This window comes from Triturus cristatus, chromosome 7 (assembly GCF_964204655.1).
Source record: "Triturus cristatus chromosome 7, aTriCri1.1, whole genome shotgun sequence".
Taxonomy (NCBI): domain Eukaryota; kingdom Metazoa; phylum Chordata; class Amphibia; order Caudata; family Salamandridae; genus Triturus; species Triturus cristatus.
The window spans coordinates 123,649,802-123,676,667 of record NC_140590.1 but is presented as its reverse complement, the minus strand read 5'-3'; the positions used below and the strand labels follow the sequence as shown (position 1 = coordinate 123,676,667).

At 46.4% G+C, this 26,866-nt stretch overlaps 1 protein-coding gene across 6 annotated transcripts in view; it reads left to right on the top strand.

Moving 5' to 3' along the window:
• Positions 1 to 26,335, top strand: part of LOC146809007 (sialic acid-binding Ig-like lectin 13) — a 395,766-nt gene extending 369,431 nt beyond the window's left edge. For 2 of the 6 annotated variants that reach the window (XM_085615796.1, XM_085615795.1), the window contains 2 exons: positions 14,594 to 14,649; positions 21,248 to 21,883. In XM_085615796.1, coding sequence (XP_085471922.1) covers positions 14,594 to 14,649; positions 21,248 to 21,304 — 113 coding nt within the window. In that variant the 3' untranslated portion in view covers positions 21,305 to 21,883. Of the gene's footprint in view, positions 1 to 14,593; positions 14,650 to 21,247 lie in introns of all 6 variants that reach the window. The other 4 variants (XM_085615794.1, XM_085615791.1, XM_085615792.1 and 1 more) reach the window with 4 other exon arrangements.
• Positions 26,336 to 26,866: the final 531 nt, after the last annotated feature.

Here is a 26,866-nt window from a genome sequence, read left to right as displayed (position 1 = left end):
CGTTTCCGTAGTCGAGTCTGCTGCTGACGAGTGCCTGGGTGACTGTCTTTCTTGTATCTATTGGTATCCATTTGTAGAACTTGCAGAGCATGCAGAGGGTGTTGAAGCAGGAGGAGGAGACGGCGTTGACTTCCTTGCTCATTGAGAGCGTGGAGTCTAGGTTGATTCCCAGGTTGCGTGCGCGGTCTGTGGGTGTCTGGGCTGTCCCCAGTGCCGTCGGCCACCAGGAGTCGTCCCAGGCTGAAGGGTTGGAGCCGAGGATGAGGACCTCCGTCTTGTCCGAGTTCAGCTTCAGGCAGCTGATCTTCATTCAGTCGGCGGCGGCCTTCATTCCTTCGTGGAGGTTGGCTTTGGCGGTGATGGGGTCCTTGGTGAGGGAGAAGATCAGTTGAGTGTCGTCGGCGTAGGAGATTATGTTGAGGTTGTGCTGTCGGGCGACGTGTACAAGCGGGGTCATGTAGATGTTGAACAGTGTCGGGCTGAGGGAGGATCCCTGGGGTATGCTGCAGGTGATCTCCGAGGCTTCGGATCGGAATGGGGGGAGGCGGACGCTCTGGGTTCTGCCTGAGATGAAGGATGTGGTCCATTCCAGAGCCTTGTCTTGGATCCCTGCGGCGTGGAGGCATGCGCGTAGTGTGCGGTGGCAGACGGTGTCGAAGGCGGCGGAGAGGTCTAGGAGGATGAGTGCTGCAGTCTCACCATTGTCCAGCAGGGTCATGATGTCGGTGGCGACGATGAGGGCAGTCTCGGTGCTGTGGTTGCTGCGGAACCCTGACTGGGAAGGGTCCAGGATTCTGTTTTCTTTGAGGTATCGGGTTAGCTGTCTGTTGACGATCTTCTTAATGACCTTGGCCGGGAACGGGAGCAGAGAGATGGGCCGGAAGTTCTTGAGGTCTCTTGGGTTTGCCTTGGGTTTTTTGAGTAGGACGTTGATCTCAGCGTGTTTCCAGCTCTCTGGGAAGGTCACGGTCTCGCGGGAGTGGTTGATGACGTTGCGCAGGTGGGGTGCGATGGAGCTGCTTGCTTTATTGAAGACGTGGTGCGGGAATGGGTCTGATGGAGTGCCGGAGTGGATTGAGCTCATGGGCTTGATGGTGTCATTGATGCTCACGCTGGCCCAGGCTAGCAGGGGGTTGTGGTTGATGATGTGAGGTGAGTCTGTTGTGTTGCTGTCTGTTGGGGCTGTCTGGGTGTTGAAGCTGTCGTGGATGACTGCTATCTTGCGGTGGAAGAAAGTGGAGAGGGAGTCGCACAGGGCTTGCGACGGCGGGATGTCGTTGGTGTTGGAGCTGGGGTTGGAGAGTTCCTTCACGATGTTGAAAAGCTCCTTGCTGTCATGCGTTGTTGTTGAGGCGGTCTTTGAAGGAGGTCCTCTTGGCAGCCTTGATGAGGTGGTGGTGGTTGCGGATGGCGTCCTTGTGTGCTGCGTGGCTGTCCAGGGTCTGTTCACTGTGCCGTTTCTTCTCTAGCTTCCGGCAAGATTGCTTGGAGGCTAGGAGTTTGGGGTGAACCAGCTGGCCCTCTTGCTGGTGTCTCTGTAAGGGGGTTTCTTCAGCGGGACAAGGGTGTTGGCGCAGTCCTCGATCCAGCGTCTGAGGCTGTGGGCAGCATCACCGTGTTTGAGGGTACGGTTGGTGGGTGGGCTGAGAGCAAGGTTTGCATGAAGTTGCTCTTCGGTGATTTTGCTCCAGCAGCGGCGGGGGATCTGTTGGGTGCGGTGGTGTGTGGAGAGTTTCTGGAAGGTGAAGTGGATGCAGCGGTGGTCGATCCAGAGGAGTTCGGTGGTGTGGTTGAAGGAGACGTGCGGGCTTGAGGAGAAGACGGGGTCGAGCGTGTGGCCAGTGGAGTGGGTGGGCCTTGTGACGAATTGCCTCAGTCCGAGGTTGGCGAGGTTATCGATCAGGGTTGTGGTGTTGCTGTCGTTGTTGTTCTCAAGATGAAAGTTCAGGTCTTCGAGGAGGATGTAGTCGGTGGAGGTCAGGGCGTGCGAGCTGATGAAGTCGACGATGGAGTCGCTGAACTGGGGGCGGGGTCCAGGGGGTCGGTAGACGAGGGTGCCTCTGAGGGTGGAGTTAGTGTGTGTGTGGATCTGGAAATGCATGTGTTCGACGGTGCTGAGAGTGTCGTTGGTGTTAGTCGAGACCCTGATACTATTCTTGTGGACGATGGCGATCCCTCCTCCGACTCCGTTGGTGCGGTCTCTGCGGGTGATCTTGTAGCCATCTGGGATGGCTATGGCGATGTCGGGTGCGGAGGAGTCGTTCATCCACGTCTCTGTCAGGAAGGCGACGTCCGGGGATGTTGTGTCGAGCAGGTTCCGGAGCTCGACGGCGTGTTTGCGTGCGGAGCGGGTGTTCAGAAGTATGCATCGGAGGTGGCTGAAGTCTTTTTTGCGGGTGGTTCTGTGGCTGGTGTCGCTGCAGTTCCAGCAGGTGAAGGGGCTGTGTGTGCGTTTCGGGGCGGCCTTGAAGCAGGTGTGGGTCTGTCCGGAGTTGAGAGCATGCAGAGTGCTGGTATCGTAGTGGCGGCGTTCCTTGTGGCGGGTGCGGGGACCAGGGGTTCTGGCGCTGGGCCTGGTCCAGGCGCGGATGGGCGCAGACGGGCTTGCCTTAGGCACGCCTTTGGCGTGCCTTTGGCGTGGCCGCATAGCGGCCGGCATATATGTGAAGGTGGGAGGGAGGAGCAGCTGGGTGGTGGGAGGTGGGATCAGCGAATGGGCAGTCAGAGGGGCGGGCCGCAGGGGACGCAGCGGCGGGAGCGGAGCGGGACGACGAGGGCACAGAAGGCAAAAGGCACAAAATTAGGGGGCAACAATTGTTACAGAAAGCAAAGAAGGTTACAGAAATACAGGGGCAGTGAATGGAACAGAAGGCAAAACGGGCACAACAGGCACAGGGTTACCGGGGCAACGGGGGAAAAGAAAGCAAAACGGGCAGAGAGACACGGGGGCAGCGAGGGGAGAGGGAAAACTGGGCAGAGAGACACGGGGACAGCGAGGGGAACAGAGAGAAAACAAAGGGCACAGAGCAAGTACAGGCAGCGGGGGAGGACAGAGAACAGCAGTTACGGGCACAACAGTGATGGAAAAGCAGTACAGGCAATACAGTGAGAACAAGCCTACCTCGAACATCCTCAGCAGCGGCAGCTGGGGCAGACACACAGGCGGTGCTGTGCAGAGGGGGAGCGACCTACCAGGTAGGGTCAAGGATCGCTCTCCTCACTGCGCAGTGGCCGACATATATGGGGAGGTGGGAGGGAGGAGCAGCTGGGAGGTGGGGGCAGCAAATGGGCGGTCAGGGGGGCGGGGCCACAGGGGATGCAGCGGCGGGAGCGAAGCGGGACGACGAGGGCACAGAAGGCAAAAGGCACAAAATTAGGGGGCAACGAGTGTTACAGAAGGCAAAGAAGGTTACAGAAATACGGGGGCAACGAATGGAACAGAAGGCAAAACGGGCACAACGGGCACAGGGTTACCGGGGCAACGGGGGAACAGAAAGCAAAATGGGCAGAGAGACACAGGGACAGCGAGGGGAACAGAGGGAAAAAAATTGACACAGAGCAAGTACAGGCAGCGGGGAGGACAGAGAACAGCAGTTACGGGCACAAAAGTGACCGAAAAGCAGTACAGGTAATACAGTGAGAACAAGCCTACCTCAAACTTCCTCAGCAGCAGCGGCCGGGGCAGACATACAGGCGGTGCTGTGCAGAGGGGGAGCGACCTACCAGGCTTTTGCATGTTAAGGGTCTTGTCAAGAGTTATTCCCAATGATCTTCCTGAATTGATAACTTGGGGCAGGCAGTTAAGGGCTGTAAGTTGATTCAGTCTATCCTCGATAATGGATGAATGTTTGGGTGGAACGATTAGGAAGAATTCAGGTTTGAGGGAGATTTATTTGAGGTGCTTGCCTGCCAACAAGGTCTGTTTTTTTATGCAGAGTTATATAAAGATGTCTAATGTCTTCAGGAGAGGAGACTTCCAGGTACAGTTGGGTGTCATCTGCTTACATATGATAGTGAATGTTGAATGTACTCAGAATTTTGGTTAGAGTCTCCATGAACAAGTTAAAGAGGGTGAGTGAGAGGGATGAACCCCCATTTTTTTAGATCTGTTTTGGAGAAACGAGGTGAACCAGTTTAGGACGGACCCTGGTAAGCCTATTCTATGTTTCAAAAGTTCTAATAAGGTGTCGTGTTTAACCGTATTGAATTCCGAAGACAGGTGAACGAGGATTAGGAGGCAAGATTAATTTTGGTCCAACATTTTTAATGCATCATCCGCTATGTGATTCAGAACTGATTCGGTGCTGTGTCCCAGGTGGTAGCCGGATTGGAAATGGTCAAAAGGCAGAATTGTTCAATGTGGTTGCAAAATCGGATGTGAAAATATAGGTTCACCAGAGTTGGAATGTTAGAGATTGGGCTGAAGTTGATATCTGAATGGTCCGCTGATGCTTTTTTTAGAATGAGGGTCATTTGCCCTGCCTTTAGGCAGTCGGGGATAGTGTCTTGAAGTAGAGAGACATTAACAATCTTAGTCCAGAGTGGGAGCATCGACAATTTTATCTCATTAAAGAGGTTGGGGGGAAGTGAGTCAACAAAGTGGTTTGCGGGTTTTAGTCCTTCAAGAATTTTGAATATGGAGCCTTTGTTAAAGGTTTTGAAGGAAGTCCATGAGGCATTGTTTTTTAGGGTGAGCCCCGATGGGATGTGTGTAATGCTGCCTCAGTGGGGAACAAGGTGGAGATAGGAGTGAGAGGATAAAGCTCCAAAGTCCTCTGGAGGCAGATCTTCATGTTTTTCATCTTCGCAAGGAAGAAGGAGGCAAGTTTTTGCAGCTAGGTAACGAGCAGGAACCATCTTGGGAATGGTAGGCCATTTGATTGTAGTTTAACAAATTCAAATAGTTTTTTTGGTCGCTTTCAACCTTGGTCTAATTGGTTTTGAAACCTTCTGATACTTTTATAATATGAATTCCTTGTTCTCAAATGCTTGAGGTGTTCAAGAGATGGAGAGGATCTCTACCGTTGTTCTCAGGTTATATCTATCAGTATTGCGGCTACCATTGTACCCTGGTTTGGAGTCTTTGGTGAACAGTTTGTTGCAGTGGTGCAATAGTGTTTAGAATATTAGTCATGGAGCTGATGTAGTGGTTTGTAAGATCCTGTATGTCTGACATGTCTTCAGGAAAAGGCATGATGTTGCCACTGAGAGTTGTCAATTCGTCTATGTTGATATTTCTTAAGCTCCTTTTCCAGATTTTGGGCATCAATGGTTGAGCTATGTTTGTTCTCACTACTTCATTGATGAGGAATGTGATGTAGTGGTGGTCAGACCAGTCATATGGGAGGATCGATTAAAGTTGAATGGATTTGGTTTTGGCAATGATGAGATCGAAGGTCAATCCCTTGTGTGTGGGGCTGTTGCAAATTTGGACCGAATTTAGGTCCTGAAGGAATGTTTTGAGGCTGTTCACTGCAGTCATTTAGATCATTCCAACGTAGATTGAAGTCTCCGAGAATGATTTAGGTGCCATGTAGTCCTGTGTTTGTTGTGATGCTTTCCACAATCTGTTCAATGAAAGAAAAGTTGTCCCCTGGCGGGTGGTAAAACATGTGCAGTTTGCAAACTGGCCTGTTGTTGCATGCAATATCAATTCACAGGTATTTGCAGGAGGATAGCATGGGGAAATGTGACTGTTTTACAGATAGGGCATTACTGTGCATGCTGTCAATACCTCTACCTGGTCTCCCAGCTCTGTCTAATCTAGTGATATCATGGTTAGGACAGACCAGTATGTCAAGGGTGGGTGCAGATGATTCATTTAAGCAAGTTTCAGTCAGGATTAAGAGGTCAAGATCATGTGAGAAAATAAGGTCAGCAATATCCGCCGCATGTCTTATGATGGATCTGCAATTGAGGAGCATGCATTTGAGATGGGGTTTCGAATTATCTAGGGTGTTCTGTGTGAGGGTAATACAGTTAAGCTTATGTTTATTTACTCCTCTATGGTTGGTTCTTAGTTCCCTATGTGAATTCAGAGGGATGAATTGGATAAAAGGATTATTGTCCATGTTATCAGGGAGTGATGAATCGTTGTCAGGGTGTAACAGATAATATGAGTGGAGGAGGGAGTGGAAATCTTAGTCCGATAGAGGATCTAACCATCTAGATGGCCGGGTGAGCACATTAGGGTAAGGTAAAGTTTTCCATCTTGGGTGCGTGAGCTTCAGAGAAGGTGCAATCCTGTTGGTTGGGATGTGTGTGGTAGGCAATGTGATGGGTTTGGGAGAACGGTCACAAATAAGACTTCATATTCAGATACCTATATGCCATCTATTATCAGATGCTTGTAAGAAAAAGCCAATAAGGCTTTTGCAGGTCAGCTTTAGGTTGTTGTAGAGAATGAGTGATCTCATTCAGTCTGTAGTCCAGTGAGGAGTGTGTACAGGTTATCAGGTCTAGGGGCAGGGGGCAAGTGTGAGGGGGAGAGCCTGGCTTTAAGGAGTTAGAATAACCTTGGCCTATGGGAGCCAGCAGAGGTGACGTAGAGTTGAAGGGGAAGGTGCGGTCAAAGATAGAAGGAGAAGGTGAGGAGCTCAAAAGATGGGGGAGTAGGGGAACTGGAGATAGGTCACTAGGCATAACTCGTGGGTCAGGCTTCGGGTGATGCATAGGTTGCGGGATGCCGAAGGTCGGCAGAGTAGGGCGGGTTGGGGTGAGAATTCCAAGGCCAGGTGATACTGAAGTAGCTGAACTGGGCTTGGTGTGAGGCTGTGGAGAGGTATGTTGATTGAAGACGAGAGGCTCAGGTGATGGTGAAGCGTGACAGTTGCATACAGAGTTAGGAGAGCCTTGGGTGGGAGAAGATTCAGACCTTACTTCTGCTTTCTTGATGAGAGGGAAGATGTCCTTAAATATTTCAAGGTTGCGGTCGGATGATTGTATGAAGATGATCCCATTGTTGTAAATGGTGATTGTTGCATCTGCTCTGCAAACCAAAGAGGGAGCAAATGAAACTCTTAGACCATGAGGAGTTTTCTTGGATGTGAAGATCGAGAGCACAGAGAACAGGGCTTCCCTACTCTTCATATAAAGGATTAGGTCACTTGTTATGACTCCTTTGTTCATGGGGAAGTAGGGGTCAGATACCTGGGTGGGATTTAGGAAGTCTATGTTTAAAGCAGAAACCTGGGTGTGATTTAGGAAGTCTATGTTTAAAGCTTTTGGCTGCTTTTTGTGCTAGATTATGGGGGTACTTGACTGTATAGGCATAGCTGCCTGACATAGCTCTCAGAGCAGAGAGTGATGAGAGGGAGTGAGAGGGGCTCCTCCATGAGGTGCACAGCTGCAGGGTGCTTTCCTTGCAGAGTGTTAGGCTTAACAATGACATCCAACATGGACAGGCCTCTGCATGGGAATGTGAAGTGTTTAAAGAGAGTCACTGGTACATAGGCACATAGGCACTTAATCAGGGCACAAGTCCTAACAAGCATTGGCATAGCCAATAGGTCTCGCTTTTGGGACCTTATAAGTATTAAGTTATGCAGCACAATATCCTTGGTGCACCAACATTAACTGTTGCATGCTTAAACACTTATAAGGTCCCAAAGGCGAGACCTATTGGCTATGCAAATGCTTTTTTGTCATTTATACCCTAGCTGGGAAAATGTTAACACAATTTAACTGCAATGTTTAAATATGTCTTGTGTTTAAATAAATCAAGACATATTTACACATTGCCAGTTAAACAGAATAATTGTGAAAAAACTGGGGGGGGAGGGAGCAGCATTAAAAAGTTTGAAGACCACTGCCCTAAGGGCTACCGAAACACACTGCAATGAATGCGAAGGACAGCATGTGCACCTGCATTACCACCATGTGCCACGGAAGCATCTGAAGGTGTGTTCCATGCGTGCCCTGGTCCCAAGCCCGGGCTCTCTGTCGCGGTGTTGCATCGGTGGTATCCGCATGGGGCCTTGGTCTCAGGGGGGTCAGCCTCTCGGGGCGCCGGTCAGTCACACACAAATAAAATTATCTATAGCAGCAGTTAATCACCCTCTGCCAGGGATGTGGGTGGCGACAGTCGCTCCCAGGGGAGATGCATTGTAATGCTGAGATAACAGGAACCGCGGTTAATTACCAGGGCTGCCGGCTAATGAGGGAACCCGGCAAGGGAAAGGGGGGAGGGGAGGCAGGCAGGCACTGCCACGGTTGCAACACAACCTTAATCTAGAGATCAGATTAAAGGCAGGTAAGAGATGAAGCAAGAATCAGTGCGCGGAGGATGAAGGGGTTCTGCATGGTGGAGGAGAGATGTTCATGTCCTGAGCAAGCATTGGCAATTCCAATAGGTCTACTTTTAACTGAAAAGGCCTCTTCAGTCACTGGTGGTTTTAGGGGCTCGCATTATAATTGCACTCTGTATTTAATACAGCGCTTACTACCTCTAATGAGATGGTCAAGCACTATAGCTTATCCTCGCACTCATCATGCACTCAGACACTCACTGACTTATTCTTGCATTCACCCACTTACCCACTCTTAATAAAACACACACAAACTCAACAACCATTTGCAATATGAACTAAAGAAATACACATTTAATAAAAAGGAAACCTGCAGCCAACGGCCGATACTTGCAATAAAAAATAAAAATAAACATAGTTCTCTTGCAATCGTATTGTGCACGTGTATCCTTGTTTTAAAGTTCCAATATGGTTGCCATGTTTAGAAGAAAAATGTTGGCTATGTTGGATTGAGAAAACACCATTCCAAGATAGCCACAGAGTTTAGAGGCAGAGACCATGAGGGAAATAAAATAAAAAAAAGGATTGGCAAAGCCAATAAGTCACGCAGTCATAATGTGAGCGAAGCCGTCAGTTTTGCCAATGTTTGTCTGACATATTGTGATAATAACAACAAGCAGTGGCCACTTTCTCGGCCGCGAAAGTGAAAGCGATCACGGGAGTGATTCGTATGTGTGTGTTCCAATATAGCCACAGAGTTTAGAGGCAGAGACCATGAAGGAAACAAAATGAAAAGTAGACCAAGGAAGAAACTAGGCTGGAGCAGATGAAAGATAAATACACAGGCATGCAAGCAAATTCCAGGAGAGCGGAGGCGAAGTAGGAGGATGTGGGCGACAAGGAAGTGAGGGGGCGAGGAGGAGGAAGATGGCAAGAGGAGGTACAACATGAGGGGGGAGAGTACAGCTGGAGACGAGAATCGTCCCTCGGGGCGAGATGGCACACAAAACTAGTGGTGGGGTTGCTAGACTGCACCAGTCCTGGGATTTGATTTGACAGCCCGGTGGGTTCTGGGAGCTGTAGTGATCATTTCTTTAATGGCACCGAATGGACTACAGCGCATCATGACAATTATTTCCAACAGGATATGGTCGGGACTTAAAAAGTTAATGACCTGGCGACGTAGATGGAGATGGCAGACGCAACATGGGATGGCTGCGGCTCACTCTAGGACGTTGTTAGAGGTAGTAAGCGCTATACATGAGGAGGAAGGTGGTATAAAGTGAGGGTGAGATAAGATTGAAGTGGGGGTTGACAGTCGTGCGGTTGGCGAGCTGACAGTGTTGGGGAGGGGGGGAAGCTGGAAGGGTGATGGATGGGGGAGAGAGCCGGTCAGACTTCAGAAGTGGAAAGAGAGGGGTCGAACTAGCAGGTCGGACGAGGGGGTGATGAAAAGTGAAGGGTGGGCAGACGGAGATGATGAGACGATGTGAGGCCGGGAACCAAAGACTGTGATTCTGGACAGATGGAAATAGGGTGAGGGGAAAGGGAATGGAACGTGCACATGCGTACTTATGGGGTGGGTGGCAGATAATACCCTGAGGTAGAAAGTGATGTGGTGTATAGAACGTGCAGAGCAGGCAAATGGGAGGATAGAAGCGTGAGACGGAGGGGAGATGAGAAGGGGATGGGAACGCGTTGAGGTGGGGACAGGTAGAGAGTGACTCGGGGAGAGGGCTAGTAAAGTGGATGGAAGGAGACGGAACAATGGGGGCAGAGAGCCAGGGAGAGGGTGGGGACATAGAAAAAAGAACAGCCGCTTGGGTATCAGAAAAAAAGGAGATACATGGAATGAGCGGGAGAGAGGGGCAGAGAGAGCTAAGGGGCGGAAGAAACGTCTGAAGGGGAAACAGAGACAGGAGAGAGATGCGCAGAGACAAATGAGATGAGAGGAAAGGGGGAACGGGGAAGGCAGAATCAGACGTGGGAAGAAAAGCAACAGAGAGCGGGAGACATGGGCGGGACATTCAAGAGAGAAAGGTGAGACTAAAAGCAAAAGGCAGACAAACAATGACACGGCTGCGTGGCGCGAAAGTGAAAGGAAAAAAAGCTGCCGAAAGCCAGAAGGCAGCTCTGCACGTCGCGTGCACTTGTGCGCGTACCAGCAAGCTGGTGACCGGCAAAAACCTCTGGGTAGCACTTTCAAAACCCGCTTACTAAATGTCTCGCTTGAGACAGCGCATCCGCTGGCTCAGGCGAGACCTAAAAAGGAAGTAGGGGGACTAACCAAGTTAGGCAGTATGGAAGTGACATCATGGGGCGTAACATCATAGCACGTGACATTGCACGTGGCATTACAGGAAGTGGCATCACAATACATGATCTCACTGGAAGTGACAGCTCAAGAAGTGACATTAGACCTTAAAACCTTACACGTATTTTTAGTGGTTCTGTCATGAGTACATGTAAGCGCATTACAAGATCTAACAAATGTGATTTTGTGTTGAGGTTGTGACAGAAAAGAGATGCAACACAGATGCTAAATCTGGGCCTCAACCTATACAATTTATTTTTAAAACCTTTGCCACATAGAACTTGGCTATAAGGACAAAAGTGGCAGTAAATCTGTTCAATTGGTTGCAAACTCTGCATTTTAAAATATCTTATGGGATAGAGGCACCGCTGCAGAGATCTTTCTCATGAACGTCAATTCACCAAAATGCCAAGGATTAACAAGTGACATTGCATGCCATTCAACGTTAAATTTTACTCACACACATGCTTACACATATTCACACATTTATACATTAACACATACACATGAACAGACTCTTACACGCAAGCACGCATACACCATATATGTAAAAGTATTTTTTGCTTACCTCAGCTGCCAGTAAGGGACATATTGCAGCTAATTGTACTCCATTCTTTATTACACTAATAGTGAATAATATATTGATTATATTATTCACTATCAGTGTAATATAACACTGACCGAAAACAAGGAAAGTGGAGCCCCAATCAACATCCGTCTGTAAGGACGAGTTGCCCCTGTGCTCCTGGTACTGATTTTGCCACCTCTGAGGCCAGGGTCACAAAGCCAGTGCCAGGGGTCACAAGGGGCAAGGCAGGGGTCACCACTGTGACTCCTGGCAACCTCCAAATAATGTCCATGATCTTTGTGCGCCCAACAAATATCTGGGAATAATAACAATCGTAAAATAACTCTGGAGGTTAAAGCATTTGCTGGAGAGATCTCTTTTGTCTAGTCCTAGATTTGCAAAGAGCGTTAATGTGTCTCCTGCTAAACACACCATCGAACATGCAGATGAGAGATTTGTATTTTATGTAGACAGATAAGTGGGTTACTGTTTTTAACACAGAGATCTTTTTGTTACTTGGAGTTCATAAAATATAATCCTTTTAAATGCAGCACAGTGAGTTTTGAAGGACATATGAGTCCTACACCTTGTAACCCTCCCTGACATATGTAACATATTCTGTACATTTATTTACACACACATGATTTATTGCCAATGTATAATGTGTACTTGTGATGCAAAGCTCTCTGACTCACTGCATTGGGATGAGTAGTGCTATAAAATCAATATAACAAAATAGTGGTATTTAAATTGGTACCTTGTACGCGGGCCTGCCTATGTAAGGACGCGCTTCATGTTTTACACTCCTGGAAGACCTTTGAGGTCAGCATCCCAGCTACTTGCCCGGATACCTCGGGTTCACCTCCAAAGAATGGGGAGTAGGTCTCTTGCCTTCGGGCTGCCACAGCTTGGAACGCCCTTCCTTACTCTTTGCGTAGCATTCAGGATCTGGGTCAATTTAAAAAACAGCTCAAAACATTCCCATCTTGATTTTCTTTTTGCTTCTTCTTGGTACCTCAAGGTTCGCGCCGAGACACTCCCTGGAGTATCTGTGCGCGTTATGAACTCCAGTAACATAACATAACATAATATCTACATAAATACTGGGACCAGGGCCGGACTGGCCGTATCGGGCACCAGGCAATCCCCTGAGGCGCTGTACGGGTGGGGGCCGGTTTTGGGCCCCTGGGGTTCCTTTTTTGTTACAGGACCGTTTTTGCAGCATAGCTGCAAAATCGGCCCTGTAACAAAATCGGCCGTAAACCGGCCCTGGCAAAGAGCTCGGGGGCACCCCCAACCCCCCGGGGGGGGTGTGGGGGGCCGGCTGAGCACTTTGCCAGGGCCAGTTTTGATTCCCAGTCCGGCCCTAACTGGGACAGACCAACACATCTGACATTCTTACAGTGCATGCATATCTCTTATATACAGGGGCTGAACAAAGCTAAACCATGCCTTCCTTAAGTACCTGTCGAGTAATAGGAATCTGTGTGCCTTTGTTTCCCCTTCATTGCATTTGCATCTAAAGGTGTGGCTATAGATAGCTCCCAGGCAGCATCCTCAATGATGGCCCCTTAACTTCAGTCTTTGTTTTGGGCCCAGCTGGAATCTAAATTAACAAGGCCCCCTCGCCTGCACATTGCTGCTCGGAATGAAAGCAGCAACGGCAGGCACTGCTGAATGTGTCCAGTTGTCTGAAACTTTCAGTGGGGAAAGTTCAGCATATTTCAGTGGGGCTCAAGTTACTACTGGGCACGGTGGACGGCATCCGTCCTGTGAACACCCTGACTTGTGCCCAGCGGATAATCACAAGGTGCTCTGATGTACAGGGTTGGGGGCCGCACCTACTGTCCCAATCAAGGTGCATGCTCCTGCCAGACACCAAGCAGTGTTTCCCATGTCCACACTCAGCAGCTAGGTTTGGCTGATCCCTTATAGTATAGTGAGCCAGGGCTGGGAGTTCGCGCATGCGCTATGACTGTTGTCTTGAATATATCGAAGTCTATGTATTTAGCTTTCCCTACCTTTCATTACAAACACTGTACCAGGCAGTGTTGATAGGTATTCGATTATTCCTTGCCCATGTATAATACAATGCTTGTTCTACCCTATTTCACTGTTATAAATACCTTGTCAGCAATCCATACACCCTAGATTCACCATCTGATTTCCCTGCACTTGACCTCCAAGCAATGCCTGGCAGTCCCAGGCACCTCCCAGCAGGGTGTTGTGAACCCCACCCCCTGCATTAGCAGCTACAGTGGGAACGGAGTTCTTGATGGGCCTCTTCTGTCTGCAACTTGGCAGACAAAGGGTCATAAATAATGTGAAAGGGTGCATGGGTGGATAGATTGGTGAAAGGATGGATGGTGTGGTGAAAGGGTGGATGATGAGTGAAAGGGAGGATAGATAGATGGATGGAGCGGAAAGTTGGATGGATGGATGGAGTGAAAGGGTTTATAAATAGATGAGTGAAAGGATGGGTGGATAAATGAATGACTGAAAGCATGGCTGGATGAGTGAAAAGATGGCTGGAGAGATAGATAGGTGAAAGGGTGGATGATGAGTGAAAGGGAGGATAGATAGATGGATGGGGTGAAAAGTTGGATGGATGGATGGAGTGAAAGGGTTTATAAATAGATGAGTGAACGGATGGGTGGATAAATGAATGACTGAAAGCATGGCTGGATGAGTGAAAAGATGGCTGGAGAGATAGATAGGTGAAAGGGTGGATGATGAGTGAAAGGGAGGATAGATAGATGGATGGGGTGAAAAGTTGGATGGATGGATGGAGTGAAAGGGTTTATAAATAGATGAGTGAACGGATGGGTGGATAAATTAATGACTGAAAGCATGGCTGGATGAGTGAAAAGGTGGCTGGAGAGATAGGTGAAAGGGGGGATGGATGGATAGGTTTAATGATTAGTTTTGGAGATGGATCAATGGATAGGTTTGGATTTGGATGGGTGGACAGACAGAATGGTGAAAGACTGAATGATGGATGAAAGAATGAATGGATGACAGAATATGAAGGTAAAATGGTAGAGATCAGCAGGTAGATGAAAGGATAAATGGATAGATGAAAGAGACAGAAGAGCTTTTCTGGGGATGGTTGTCTGGCGATGGTTGCTTTGTTTGCTTTATGTCATAAGAGCTTTTCTGGCTAATCCCTTGCCTCCCAGTGACAATTATTTCAGTTTTTTCAACATTGCAGGGCATCTGGGCAGCAGTCTATTTTTTATTTTGTATATGTAGGCTGCAGCACCTTTGGTATAAGTTAAAGAGTGACACAGCAGGGAACTCTAAAGTTTGCAGGTGGGACATCACCAGGCTGATGGAGGCGGGACGTCCACCTGACAAGTGGTTTGGCGGCGCCTCTACCAGACATTGGATGAGACCATATGCTTTTTGTTGGATAATCAACATTTGATGAATGGAGGAATAACTACACTTTTGTTTTTATTAAAGGCAGTGGAACCATGAATGAGGCATTGAATGGCACCACAGTGGATTCTACATATCAGGTGAGTTTGACTGTTTTTGCATTTGAAATACACACATTGTGATAATCGTGGCTTAACAATGAAGAAAGAACGTGTAATCATGGATTACAAAAAAATAGTTTCATTTATATTGATTCCTTTCTTGAACATACATTGATTCCTATTTGCAGTTCATGTTCTATGTCCTGCATCATTCATCTTTCCTGTAACAGTGCTACATTATCAAACATATAACAACAATGTTCAATAACAAATTAACATTATACATTGGTAAACAAATGCTTTTAGTTTCTCAGTAGCAAAACGACATGAGTACTACATAAATTCAGGAAATACAATAATAACTTAAAATTACGTTCAAAACTTAATTTTAAATTGAAATTTGTGTAATGGTAATTCAGAAGCCTGAGCAGTAATCCCTAGATAGAATAGCAAAAAAATCAACATTCAAAAATGATAGTGCAATTATACAATATACAAAAAAAGACTTTTGAGATGCCTACAGAGGGACGAGATGCAGCAGAAAATTATAAACTTGCCAAATTAGGGCTGATTACGGCTGATAGAGTGAAACAAAATGATGGGAAGGAGTCAACGCACAAACATGCTTATAATTATAAAGTGAAACTATGAGAAAGTGAAATATTATTTGGAGTGGTGGCTGTGGCACAGAGCAAGCAGGCTTAGCTTAGAAAACATGTTTAAAGCATTTAGAAGTACAAACAATTAAAACAATCAAAGACACAACATAGTAAAATCCCACTCCAATTTATAAAAATAGATGAATATTCCATATGCTTAATGATATTAAAATGACAGAAAATAAATAAGGGGAATTGGAGATGTGAATTTTTTAAGATTTAAGTACAAATGTCACCAAAAGGTGCAAAGTGGCAATGGTAGTCAATGGCCATTGTAGACTGGCACCTAAGCATGATTTTAGACTGATCATGATGGAGCCTGCATCAAATACATCAAGTGAATTGGTCTAAGGGAAAGTCTGGAAATCAAAATGTTTCCAAAATTCCCAATCCAAAAACTTCTCTCTGCACGGGACAAGTCAAAAATTCAATACAACATTCTGGAACAACTAGTCAGATATGTTTTGCATCAATTTCCCTGTGAAGCACTGGAGCAAAAGTTTCCAACATTTTTTAGTGTTCAAAAAATTACACAAGTACACTTCTAAGGTCCCAAGCACCTAAGGGATAGGGACTCTTACACTCTCACACAGTCCGAGTGCATAAAAAACAGTCATTTTTTAATTGCCCTGGGCATTAATCCATCACTCATTATCTCATTGTACCTCCTCAGGCTGGGGTATTGCTACAATAAGCTTTCTTCCATCTATAAGTAATTGAAAGCACCACCTTTATCTCAGTAGGAGTTGTCCTGGACTGTAATCTGTGACTTAAGACCTCATTACAAGTTGTCTGCTATTTTTTGTAAAGATACTGGAGGAGGTAGAATGACTCTTAGGTGCAGGTACGTTTTTCTGCTTCAAATAAGGAGCATTGTGAGTTAGTCCACAAGGAATGGTGAATAATATGTGGACCTGGGAATACCAGGTTCTTTTAAGCATGGTGTTCTCCTTTCCTGGAACAAAATGGCTATTTTACCCTGACATTTACTAACAATGTGGGAAATGGTGGCCATGGAGTCCTGTGGGTCAGGAGGAAGTGGGGGAATTGTACATCAAAGTATGGGAATGCTGGAGGTACCTTTTGCCCCTCCCTCCACAGTGCATCAGGGAGGCAGGTGAGGGCAGTCATGGACTGGCTACCTTTCTACTCACAGCCTGTGCCTGAGGCTTCACCATGTGTCGATCCGATGAAAAGAGCAAACTGTGGTTCTTGTAGCCTGTAGAGAAATAAGAGATGTGAACAATAGAGATTGGAGGGAGAGGTTAGAATTTGTGAGGGACTAATCAATAAACAGTGCTGGTGGATAGAAAGAAAGCAGGGAAAGTTGGTAAGTAACCATATGGGATTTCGAAAGAGGTTGTGGAACATTGATGGATAAATGGGTAAATTATTGACTTCTTAGATAGAAAAACAGATCAGGTATTGCATGAGAGATTGAGTACCTGTTTCATTAAAGAAGGCTATCCCACTGCACAATGGGTGACTGACACCTCATCACACTTGCCTTATTCGTCTATTTGCTCATTCCTCAACCTTTTCATTTATGCACTACATTGCAATTAGGTGAGATGTGAGAAAGTGCCTCTTTTGACATGGTTAGCCCCCACTCTTTGCCTTGAACATGATGTGATTATAAATGAAAGTGCACTGGGTCCCTGTTAACCAGGTGCCCACTGCTAGATCTCCTAGCTAAAACTTGACCATGATTGGTAATGGTACAACTTCAGCCACCCCTGTAAGTCTCTAGTCACTGGTATCCCTGGTACTTAGGGCATTGGGACTGAAGAGGGGGCCCAAGGGCTACAGCACAAGTTGTGCCACCCTAGGGACCCCTCACCAAGATCATGCAAGCTGCCATTTCAGGTTGAGTGTCTTGGTGCAAAGAATAGTTAAGAGCCGACATGGCACACATATCTGTGTGTAATGCCCACAATCATTGCATGAGATATAGGTAAGTCACCCCTAATGCAGGCCTTCCAGCCCTAACGCAGGGTGCACTATATCCCATGTGCAGCGCTATCTGCCTGAGCAGATCTGATCCTCTAATATCTAAGTCTATTCTTGGATATTGCTAGTGTACAGGGGCGCCTTAGAGAGTTCATGGGCTGGGCACTCATCTCCAAGAGTTCTCCAGCACCATGATGGCTTCACTGTATACAGGGGAGTTTGGTACCAACCATCTCCTCTTAGTAAATCCACACTGATTCCAGTGTTTGATTAATTTATAAATGCATAAATGCACATAGTAGGCCCCTGAAATCCTACCAAGCACTGTTGTGTAGTGTAGTACCTATATCCCTGATAGGCTCTGCGCATTGGAATAATATACACTATAGTTTTGACATAGGACTGAGGTCAGTATGTCTCTATCGAGTACATTAAGCTTAATTACTTGTGTGTGCCAGAAGGCATTTGTTTCTGACATCCGCATAAACATGACAACTTTGTTTCCCTTAGAGTCGGAACAATCTCAGAACCATGGAAACAATAGATAACAGTTTCACTCAGTCAATCGTGCATGCTTTGTTTCTACAGAGATGCACAGAAATAGAGAGACGGGCGTTTCAATAAAAAAGGGTTTATTGAACAGTCTTATTTTTCATGCAAGTGATATGAACTGCTACAGTCTTAAGACAGGATGCGAAGTACAATACGTACAGGGTTAGCAGTAAGATAACAAAATACTGCAATAGCATGGTTTGTAGCTATGAGATATATTCATAAAATACATACATAAATAACACAGGCTAAAATGTGAATACTCATCTGATGCTTCTAAATAGTTCTACCCCAGTGTACTTAACCTGAGTGTAGTACGAGGTAAGAAGTAGGTTCTGTTTTCTAAAGTATAGCTAGCTATAGTTTTAGTTTTGCCAAGAGCTGCCAAAAGTTTCTTTAAGTTCTAGTCTGCTCCATACCTTAGAATGTGTGAGGGTGGAATCTCTTTCCGGGACTCGATATCTAACACCCCGCAAGGAGAGTCAGAAACACTGGAGCTGGATTCTCTACGAGGAGGATGACAACGTCTGGTCAGTGCATCAGGCGGGAACTCAATCTCCTCCTGAACTCGCCGTGGCGAACTGCAAGTAGGCAGTCGAACTGTACCGTACCGGAACCGTGGTTTGCCAGGGCAAGTGCAGGTATATTTTTACCTTGAAGGTGTTTAGGAATGCCTGTATTGACGTAAAAGTCGGGCATCGGAACGTCATGAATGAACCCTTAAGGAATAGATGTTCATGCCTAATAAATGAGTTCTTGGAGAATCAATATCCAAGCAAGGGAAATTCCTAAAGGCTTAAGAATCTGTTTTTCCAAGAACTCGTTGTGACGTGGATTGATTGATGTAGGAGACCATGCCTGCATTTGGTTAGCATGGACAATGCCTGAAAAAAGGCTGGATTTTCTATGCCTAAATAAGGGCAATATGAATTGTACCTATATAAGGGCGTAAATCGGGAACCTATATACGGAATCTAAATCTACACACAACAGTTGTGGTCTCTGACTAGTCTATGACAGCATGTCACCACCAGACATGTTTGTGACCTCATGGGATGAGAGCCTTCGCTCTCAGAGGCCAGGAACAATGCCTGCTCTGGGCGGTGGGGCTTCACACCTCATCCACACCAGAATGGCATTTCAAGGCGGGAAGCTTCACATGTGATGCGACCTTTGAAATACAATCCAGGCATCTCCCGATAGTGGAAAATGCCAAACCCCCTGTCCTGTTCCACATTTTATGGGAGGACAGGCGGGAAAACTAGTAGGATTAGGAGGTGGACCCACATTCAGCCAACACCACCCCAGAGGTGGGGCAAGTGATGTGAACCACAATTTTCAGTTTCCTCCATCTTGGTTCAGAGGGAATCAGCCAATTAGGGTCAGGGTTGTGCCCACTCCCCAAAGGAAGTGGTCACATAGATGGTGTGGGCATGCTGAAGGTAGGTAGCTTGGAAGCTACAAATTATATCCCCGATAACAACCATATATTCAGTATTTATGTGGCACCGCTGGACCCTGATCTTTAGATTCAACACACCTAAGAAGAAACTGCACAATGAAGAGCTGCTGAACCCGAGAACTGAGGGCCTGCTGTGGACTTGGGTCACAAAATGTTGCCTGCCGCTGCCAAGACTCAACCATCATGCTGTGCTGTCTCGTCTTGCTGTGGTGAGGACTCTAAAAACCTCCGAAAACATCCAGTTCTTCAAAAATCACCCAAGAACTCCCTTTGAGTAGAGAAGCTACTGCCCTGCAGACCACTGGCACTGAACCCACAGTGTCCAGCCTATCGACTTGCAGCCTCCTTGCCAGAATGACGCTACAGCCACCCTGGAAGAGGTACTTGTGCTGTGGGAGGTCAACCCTGTCTCCCCCACTGAGTGTGAAGACACCAGGACCTACCGTACCCGTGCAGTACCGATCCCTAGGGTACCAGACCACCTGCAACCGACACTGAGACAAAGAGTAAAATTTGGACCCCAACTGACCAGGAAGCAAGCACCCATAGAAGGACATCAAGACCCCTGAGAAACACTTTGTCCAGGAATTGTCCCTGCAAGCTGCTTACCTGTGACCAAAAAGTCAATTTTGACTCAGAGAGCCCGACTGACCTATTGACGAACCAGCTGTGCTGTCGTGGTCCTGAGGCCCTTGTGACCCTATCCCTCGTTTGGGGTTCCCTTACTTACCTGTAAGTCCCCCTCTGCAGCCCGTTTTTAGGTAGCCCTCCTTCTTCGTAGCGCTCCAGCACTAACGACATCAGCACCCTGCTCATGGACGTATCCAGGACGCTCCTGACAATCCGCAGGCAGAACCTTGGACTTTAACCAGCTGCTACCCCAAATCTCTAAGGCGAACACCTAGAACTGACTGTACGACTTTATATACATTTATGTGTTTTTTCTCCATAGACGTTCATTGTGCTTATTTGCATACAACTGTGATTAATTTTCCAAACGTTGGAAAATCGTAACTAAAAAAGTACTTACCTGTGAACAAAGTTCTTGGTCTTAAAAATTATATAAAAATCAGTGTTATTTTTTAAAATTGGTCCTAGATTTATTCTTTGTGTGTCTCATGCATTGCCTCTGTAAGTACAACAAATACTAAGCATTACCCCTGAGAAGCCTAACTGCTCAGCCACGCTACCACAAATTTAGTGTGGCCTCTATTCACCAATCTGGGTCTCCGTGGACTCTTTGCACAGTGTACTTTGTTTTAGTACACTATATAGTGAGCCAGCTTCCTACATGAGTGAACTACATCCCTCTCATACAAACTCAGTGAATAAGGACTCTGTGTTCACCTAAATAGCCACATAAATAATGTGTGTGACCCCCATATAATACAGCACATTATGTGGAGCAATCACAAGTGCACAGGCTCACTTTGAATGCTGTGGTAAGATGTCAGCTGTTGGTACATATTTTCTCACATTGGCAAGTCATGGAGAGGAATATACATTTTAAATATTTTTGGGAAAACAACATATTGCACACAGGCTGAGAAACTTCATAATAATAAATACTGTAATATTCCTTTACCCGCCTATTGTCTCCTATTATGGAACATAATTCAATTGAAGAGGCAGAGATGAATCTACACATAAAGAATGGTCACTAATATATGTAGCTTCTGAACTTTTAGGTTGCACCCCTCATGGTTAGTCCACACAGTTCCTGACATTTCTCATTGGTGGTTGCAAAGGATCAGGTGGACCTGCTGAAGAACAAGGAATGCAAGGTGGAAAAACCTGCATTGAAATTGTAAGATGATCAGTGCACAAGAGTAAAAACACAGGGTCATACAGAAAAACGAAATAGGTCAGAATTCTCTTCGTACACTGCGCGAATAACATTATCTTTCTTTTACCAAACAATATGCCCTTCTAAAGCAGGATCAAAAAATATTTAAACAGGAGCTTGCCCTGATGAATAATTAGATTGACATTGATTCTCTCTTGCTTCTTTCAGGAACTTCAGCGGCGGCAGTCAGACACCTACTGTGAACTGAAGAGAGACGGAAAGTGAATATTTGTATGATCCATCACATCCAACACAGTACCAGCAAAGAGACCTTCAGAGGCAGGGGATCCCACTCCTATTTCAGTTCTAATGAAAGGCGTTTATGGTTTGTGACCACAACTGCAGCCGCAAACCATTAGCAGGTTGGGTTGGGTTACTAAAAGGGTAAACTTTCCCCAAAGGGAATTGGGAATTGTGTCCGCAGCACCGGGAGAAGTAGGTCCTGCTTACTCCTCTAATGTTTTTCTAAATTTGAAACTGTTCTTAAAAGCAGCACCATTTGTTTTAAGGAACACAGTGACTTTATAAAGAAAGCTGACTGAATACCAATACATCGCTAAAGCACATCCATTCCCAATGAAACCCACACAAACATTGTCCCCAAGGTTCCTGAAAAGGAACCGAATCAAATCAGATTCATGGAATTATACCCTAGAGAACCGATATCTTACTGAAGTTCTTAAAAGTTGATATTTGTTTTTATTAGATTTTCTTTTTAGTTATCAGATGTTTGTTTATGTTGATCTATTATAGGTACAGCGCTCTTATACCTGTGGGTCATGTTTCTGCTTTATAAAACACCATAAATAAATAAAATACATAAATCAAATAAAGCTTCCTGTTTCGGAACACAAATACAGGGATAGTGGTGCACTGTTCCTTGCAGGTCACCATCCCTCTTTTTGTAGCCTATTGCAGGGATAGCAAATAGCAAACTGTTATTTACACTCATTGGTCAAGTAGTTCTGAAAAAACCCTGCGACTGGGGATTTTGCAATGAGACCTACTAGTGTTATGTTCTCTTATTTTATGCAGATTTGAACAGTGCATTATCACCCGGGAGGGTATCCTGGTGCTGAGCAGGTGTGAGTCTAGCCAAGCCTGGGGCCTAGTGGGACTACTCTAAAAGCCAGGTCTTCCGCTTCATTTGGCTAGTGTAGCTGCAGCTTTTTCTACACTTTGGGAGTGATGTAGGGGAAGGCTGAACCGCCGGATCTGGGTTTTCGTATGCGTGGACATGTGCAAGTAGAAGTCCTATTGAACGAAGGTGTCTGGAAGGATTCAGAAAGCAGATACAACCAAGCCAGAACCAACTTCACCAACTGAATGACCATGATAGCCGACTAAGTATGAACCAACTGCCTGCAGCTCAACTCTAACAAGACGGAAGTAATGGTCTTTGGCAGCAAGACCTCCCCATGAGACTACACCAGGTAGTCGTCGGAGCTAGTACCAACACCCACACCACCAGACCCCTCAAGACATCTAGGGATCATCCTAGATGACAAGCTCAACATGACAGCTCAAGTCAATGCAATGCTCACCTCCTGCATGCAGTGTTCACCTACGCATGCTATGAAAAATCTTTAAATGGTTGCATCAGTACACCATATGGACTGCCACACAAGCTCTCATCACCAGCAGGCTGGACTACGGCAACATCCTCTATACTGGAATCTCCAAACAACTCCTACACAGACTTCAGATCATCCAGAACACCACTGCAAGACTCATAGTCATCACCCCACGCTGCACACACATCACACCGCACCTCAGAAAGCTTCACTGCCTCCATATTCACAAGCGCAGTCAATTCAAACTTCTCACGCACACATACAAAGCCCTACACAACACAGGACCAGAATACCTGAACAGCCGCATACACTTTCACCAACCCACCAGACACATTCTCCCTCACATTCACTCGTACACATTCCTTGCATCTGCAAAAGCAAAACTGGAGGTTGCTCATTCTCCTATATCACATCCAGGACATGGAGTGACCTCCCTCACCACATCAAAGCCTCCTCCATCTTTGAGTTACACAAAAGGCTGAAGACCTGGCACTTCACATAGGCACATTGGGGACCACAAACCCGCACATCTGCCCAAGCGCCTCATACCCTCTTGGGTGAATAGTGCACGATAAAAATCAATATAACTTAACATACGGTTATTGAGGTATGCCGGCCAGTGTTATGTAATGTCTTGAAAGTGAGGCTGAGGACTTGAGAGAAATTGTGCCCATGTGTGTGTGGGAAGCCAATGGAGTTCCTTCAGGTGTGGTGTGATGTAAGTCCGGCATGGAGGCTGAGAGTGATTCTGGCCATCAAGTTCTTTCAGCCTTTTGTGAGTTTTTTGTTGTTTCCGGCATAGAATGTGTTCCCATAGTTGAGCTTGCTTGTGATGAGGGCCTGTGTAACTGTTTTCTGGGAGATGATTAGGAGCTGTATTAAAATCTTCCTTAACATCTTTACAGTATGAAAGCACGAGGCGGTGACAGTGTGTTCACTTGTGCAGTCATATGCAGTTTGCTGTTGAGGATGATCCGGTGGTTCTTGGCATGGGTATTGGGTGTGTTTGTCAATCCTTGCTCAGTGTTCAGCTTTAGACAGTTAGTCTTCTTCCAGTGGGCTGTGTTAGTCATACAGGCATTGAACTTGATCTGGGTATTCAGTGTCTTGTCCGTGTGCAAGAGAATGAGTTGTGTCATCAGCAAAGGAGAGGATATTAATGTTGTGAGAGCAAATGATGATGGCTAGAGGGATAATATATGCGTTGAAGAGGGCCGGACTTAGGGAGGATCCTTGTAGAACTCCGCAGATGAGGTTGCAGGCATCCGAGGAGTTTGGTGCCCGGAGTGCATGTCCTTGGATTCTGATGTCATGTAGGTGTTGGAGGTGAGATACTGTGTTAACACTGCTGAGAGGTCCAGAATGATGTTATATATATTCTGGCCAGAAGCTGTAGCCCATGGGCTAATATATCTTGCCGTCTGGTAATTGAGTCTTTTCAAGAACATGAATGTAAACACATGGACATCCACAGACCTCATTACCATTCACTGCAAAGACTCTTCTAGTTACCACCACTTCTCCCGCCCCCCCCTCAGCAAATGTATCAACACATAACCAGCCTGGCTCTTTCCGCAGCACAGTCCTTATTGTAATAGGGCAAACCAGGTCTGAATAACAGGCACCTGCACTTAACAGCAAACGTGTATGAAGGTCCCCTTTTGACTGTTTCCCTGACACAGACTCTGCAGTGGACATGGATTGCCATCAGACACCTACCTTACTCCCCTTTCTTTGATTACAATATTTTATCATGTGTCAGTGTCTACCAGGGTTTTTGGTTCCAATGGCTCCTAGTTTCTTTTTTTCTCTATTACTTGAGGTTAGTAAGTATAACACATGTGTTATTGCTTGATCCCTAGCAGCAAGTAGTCCAAATAGACCTGCACGTGGTTTATGTGTCTCCGCTTCTGGTCTGTGTGCACAGTTTAGTCATAATCACTCCTAGACTCTGTAATAATTAAGTAACCAGAAACGGCTCAGGGTTTTTTCTCAGTTTATATTGAGTGTGACTTTCCCTGCACTCACTATTCTCTTCAGTGATTATGGGAGACTCAGATGACTCCCGACTGACCTCCTGGGGTCGTGTAGACAAATCCACACCCTCAGCTCCCGGCAACTCAGGGTCAGCTTCTGACCATTCTTCCCAAGCTCGGCCACGGGAACCTTCTTCCAGAGGATCCTTCTCAGTGCCAGGACACCCATAATACTTTTTGAATGCTTACTCATTTCTGGTGAGTAGTTCCAGGCCTCTCCTGACCATGACTTGCGTGCCACAAACTTGAACATTGCACCAGGGATCTCTTTCAAATGGAAGGCGGAACTTGCTACCTGGGTGTCGGTCTTGGACAAGAACTAGATGTCCTACTTTGAGATGAGATATTTCTGCTCTGCGCCGTCGGATGACTTGATCATTGGCCTGGTCACTTCTGCAATCCACAGCATTCTCATTCACTTCCTCTGGAGCCCATCTGGGGTGATAGGGAATGGAATCACTTACCACTCGTCACATTGACAGGTGTCCTGGAGTGCGACCAGTTGTGGTATGGGGAGAATGCCTGTAATCCCTAAGGAAAGAATATATCGACTGTTCCACAGAGTCACCATCGGCCACTGCTATGCAAATAAACTTGTTTAAAGTTCTTATGAAGTGCTCTGCTTCTCCGTTGGCTTGTGACAACTTTGGGGTTATCTTTTTGTTCACTATTCCTAGAGACGTCAGGTACGATGCAAATTCCTGCCCCTGAAATGGTGGACCATTGTCAGTTTTAATCTATTTGACGAGCCCATGGGTGGCCATCACCTTTTCCAGCATTGGTATGACTTCTCCTGCCCTCAGGGATGACAACACCTCTACCTCAGGAGACTCCCAAAATCCATGCTTGTGCTCATCCATGGGCCTTTGGGTTGTCGTTCTGTCATAATAGGTGCTGGAGGATTTGGTTCACTGGTCGTTTGATACCACGGACAGGATATCACCACCTCTTCCACTTTGTCATCCATAAGAGGAAACCAGACCTTAGTTCTGAGTCTGCCTTTGGTCTTTACAATTCCCTGGTGTCCAGCATGTGCTAACCCGACCACTCTGTCCACTAGGGTTATCGGAATCACCAACCTGTGAGCCCGGAGCAGACACCCGTTCGGATCGGCGTTTAGCTCACGCCTCACTTGGAACAGGCTCTCGATTATCTTTCTGGCCTCAGGAGTGAACATTAGCCCTTGGCTTCTGAGAAGAACACAACATGTATAATGTTAATTATATATAAACTCCTTTGTTTAGTTAGAGGATCATTTCACTGGTAATGTGAGGTTGCCCCATGCCAGAATTCTTGCCCAGCTTATCTCTGTTTACCTCTGCAAGGGATGATGCCTAGCTCTCCACCAAGATGAGCTCACTGAAGGCATCTAGTCACAGGTAATAGGGAAGTTAGATCACCTACAGGGATTTGGCAGATTCACCCACCTTAGGCACAAAAGGTTAGGGAGCACTTGGTAAAAGTACTTAATATTACAGTACACCCAAAGACACATATATTCACTGTAATTACAAAATGGTTGACCTGTTTATCTTCTTCCCCATTTTTGTAATGGTGATCACTGTATTTTGTTTCCTTCTGTTGATTATTGCAGCTAACATATTTTATTCAAGTATCACAATGCTTCAATAAATATTGAAATGCCATGTTTTGTATTTCTTGTGTATTTCTATGGGTATGCATAAGTTACTAAACGAAAAGGTTGCAGATCTGTTTCCATGATTTCCTTGGGGAGTCAGGGTTCTCATGTTCTAAGGCTGAATAATCCACTTGTTACTCTGCCAAGTTAGGGGTACAGATGGTGCACTGTGAGCTAGCAGGATAAAGACCAGCATATATTGATGGTGTGCAAAGTATTAATCTTCCACACTACTGAGGAAGTATAAGCCATATGACAAGGGGACCCCAACCCCCAGGCTTTTTCATTCATCTGGGGGCCAGGAACACCAACTTTGGCCCCGACCACTGATTGAAGCGGAAAGGCACCACTGCGCTTCCCTGAGTGACGAGATGCAGAGATTGTGGGGGAGTGCCATAGCACTCTCCTGCGAATGCAAGAACGGGGCCCAGGACCCTATCCCTACAGACTGGACAATAATTTATTGAGTGTTATTGTTTGATGCCCGCAAATTGGGATTACTAGCCCACACCACCTACCTTGAGTAAGCCTTGGACTG